The sequence below is a fragment of the Triticum dicoccoides genome, chromosome 3B (genome assembly GCF_002162155.2).
Source record: "Triticum dicoccoides isolate Atlit2015 ecotype Zavitan chromosome 3B, WEW_v2.0, whole genome shotgun sequence".
Lineage (NCBI taxonomy): Eukaryota > Viridiplantae > Streptophyta > Magnoliopsida > Poales > Poaceae > Triticum > Triticum dicoccoides.
The window spans coordinates 59455308-59457448 of record NC_041385.1 but is presented as its reverse complement, the minus strand read 5'-3'; the positions used below and the strand labels follow the sequence as shown (position 1 = coordinate 59457448).

Sequence of the window (2141 nt, the reverse complement as noted above, 5' to 3'; positions counted from 1 at the left end):
AGATCTGATTCCCACCGCCGCCGATCCGGCAACCACCTTGCTCCAGTGGCGACCTCACTGCCCGTCTCCGGTCTCCCGTACCTCACGCGACACCCCCATCCTCTCGCGAACCCGATCTCTCTCTCCCCATGACTCCTCGCCGTCGCCACCTACGGCGGCCGATCTCGCCGACTTCCGGCGGCAATCTGCGGCTCCTAGCAGACCACCGCGAGCCCCTCCCTTCCGCTCCATCCTCCCCTCGGACCAGATCCGGCTTGCACGTTCCCATCGACCAGATCGGCCGCCCCCTTATCCCCCAGCCCCGGCTATGCAGCAGATCTAAGGGGTTCTTGCGTGTGTGCAGGTGATATTGGAGGTGGTGGTGACGTTCCTGCTGGTGTTTGTGATGTGCGGGTCGGCGTCCATGTACGACGCCGACGTGACGCGTGTATCCCAGCTCGACCAGTCCGTCGGCGGCGGCCTCATCGTCACCGCAGTGATCTATGCCACCAGCCACATCTTCGGCGCGCACATGAACACCGCCGCCACGCCCTCCTTCCCTTGCTTCCGGCATTTCCCCTGGATTCAGGTTCGCATCACGCCGACTCTTCCTTGCCGCATCCCTGTTTTGGGCTAGCCTCCTCAGCGTCTGCATTTTGTCAATTACCAGAAATTTTCTGATGAACTAATTGCCAATTTTGTTTTCCTCAGGAGACTGTTCTGAACCTAAAGGAGAAGATAGTAGATGTCGCTGGGATTCCCGTGGAGCAGCAGTGGCTGATTTTTAGGGGAAGGGTCTTGAAGGATGACCACCTCTTGTCAGAATACCGTATGCTTTTGTTTGTGTGATTCCTGTCAGAATACCGTATGCTTAGAAATACGAAACAGAACCTCAAATCATTGTAAGGTTTTGGTATGTGTTTATTAAGTCGAGTTGTTCACTAGTAACCGCCAGAACTGTAGATTATACTGAAGATTACGTGGAATAATAGGTGGCTGTCATTGATTATTAGTTTCTGTCATTCACAACATGATTTGTCATTGTAAAATTTTGTTTTTCTTGTGACCTGCCATTCGTATACCTGTTCATCTGATGCTTCAATGGATGCGTTTTTAGTTGTTTTCCTGCCACATTTATCCATGGATTGTATTGATTTCCCTGGTCACAACTCTTGTCATGTATATGTATCCTGGACAATCTAAAGATTTGGAAGATGGATATACATTGCATTTGGTGGCTCGATGCACAGCTGAGGGCCAACATTCCTGTGAGACTCTTGAAGCAAACCCCAATGCTAATGGTAAGTTAGATATGCCGTTGCTCTGAAGCCTATATTAACAACCCTGAGTCCTCACTACAACAATTATTTTTGATATGCTGTCATGATTTAGTATACATACATGGTGTGCCTTACCCTGTGTAAGCATTATGGGAGCTAAAATTAAGTCTGCATCAACCTCCCAAATGTCATGTTCTTCATTTCCACATAAACTACAATATATGCATTGCACATTCCGTAATGGACACGGCGGAGGTGGTGCTCCTGCTGCTGCCTCCTGCTCCCAGCAGCCAACTCCTCCATGGCCGCGGTGCCTGCCTGCTGCTGCTGCTGGTGATGGTAGTCCGGCGACGACCTGCCTTCAACTTTTGTCTCACGTACATAGATGCTATAGTTTTAACTGAATAAGCAACAGAAGTGCTCAACATCCATCATGCATAACCCTGAACATTTATGGTCTCTGTTGATATGTCTTGCTAATTCTAGTTACTTTATATAAACCAAAAGTTATTTTGCAGCCATCTAGTCACATTTAAGTGCAAGTTAAGCAGCCATGTTAAGGGTAACATCTGAACACTTGCTTATAAGAACGAACTTGACTTACTATATATACCCAAGTGAAGATGTACTGTTACTAATTTACTATGGCGATGAATTTTATCTATGTGAGATTATAATTTGAGTGCCATCATTCATCTCATGGTATCTTGTTATCTGTGATAATTGTTCAATGTTGAGGGCAATACATATACTCTAGTTTTCATGCAGTGCATGTTTTTCATATTTTGAGGAGAACACTGATGTCTACTACACAACCTTCTTCTTGTAGACGTTGTTGGGCCTGCAAGTGCACATGTTCGTAGGACAGTAGCAAATTTCACT

General features: G+C 47.0%; 1 protein-coding gene across 1 annotated transcript; it reads left to right on the top strand.

The window, feature by feature from the left end:
* Nucleotides 1-6: 6 nt before the first annotated feature.
* On the top strand, nt 7-1099 carry LOC119280760 (aquaporin NIP2-3-like). The gene is made up of 2 exons (XM_037561499.1): nt 7-568; nt 691-1099. The coding sequence occupies exons 1-2, from the start codon at nt 386-388 to the stop codon at nt 826-828; spliced, it is 321 nt and encodes a 106-aa protein (XP_037417396.1). The 5' UTR covers nt 7-385; the 3' UTR covers nt 829-1099.
* Nucleotides 1100-2141: the final 1042 nt, after the last annotated feature.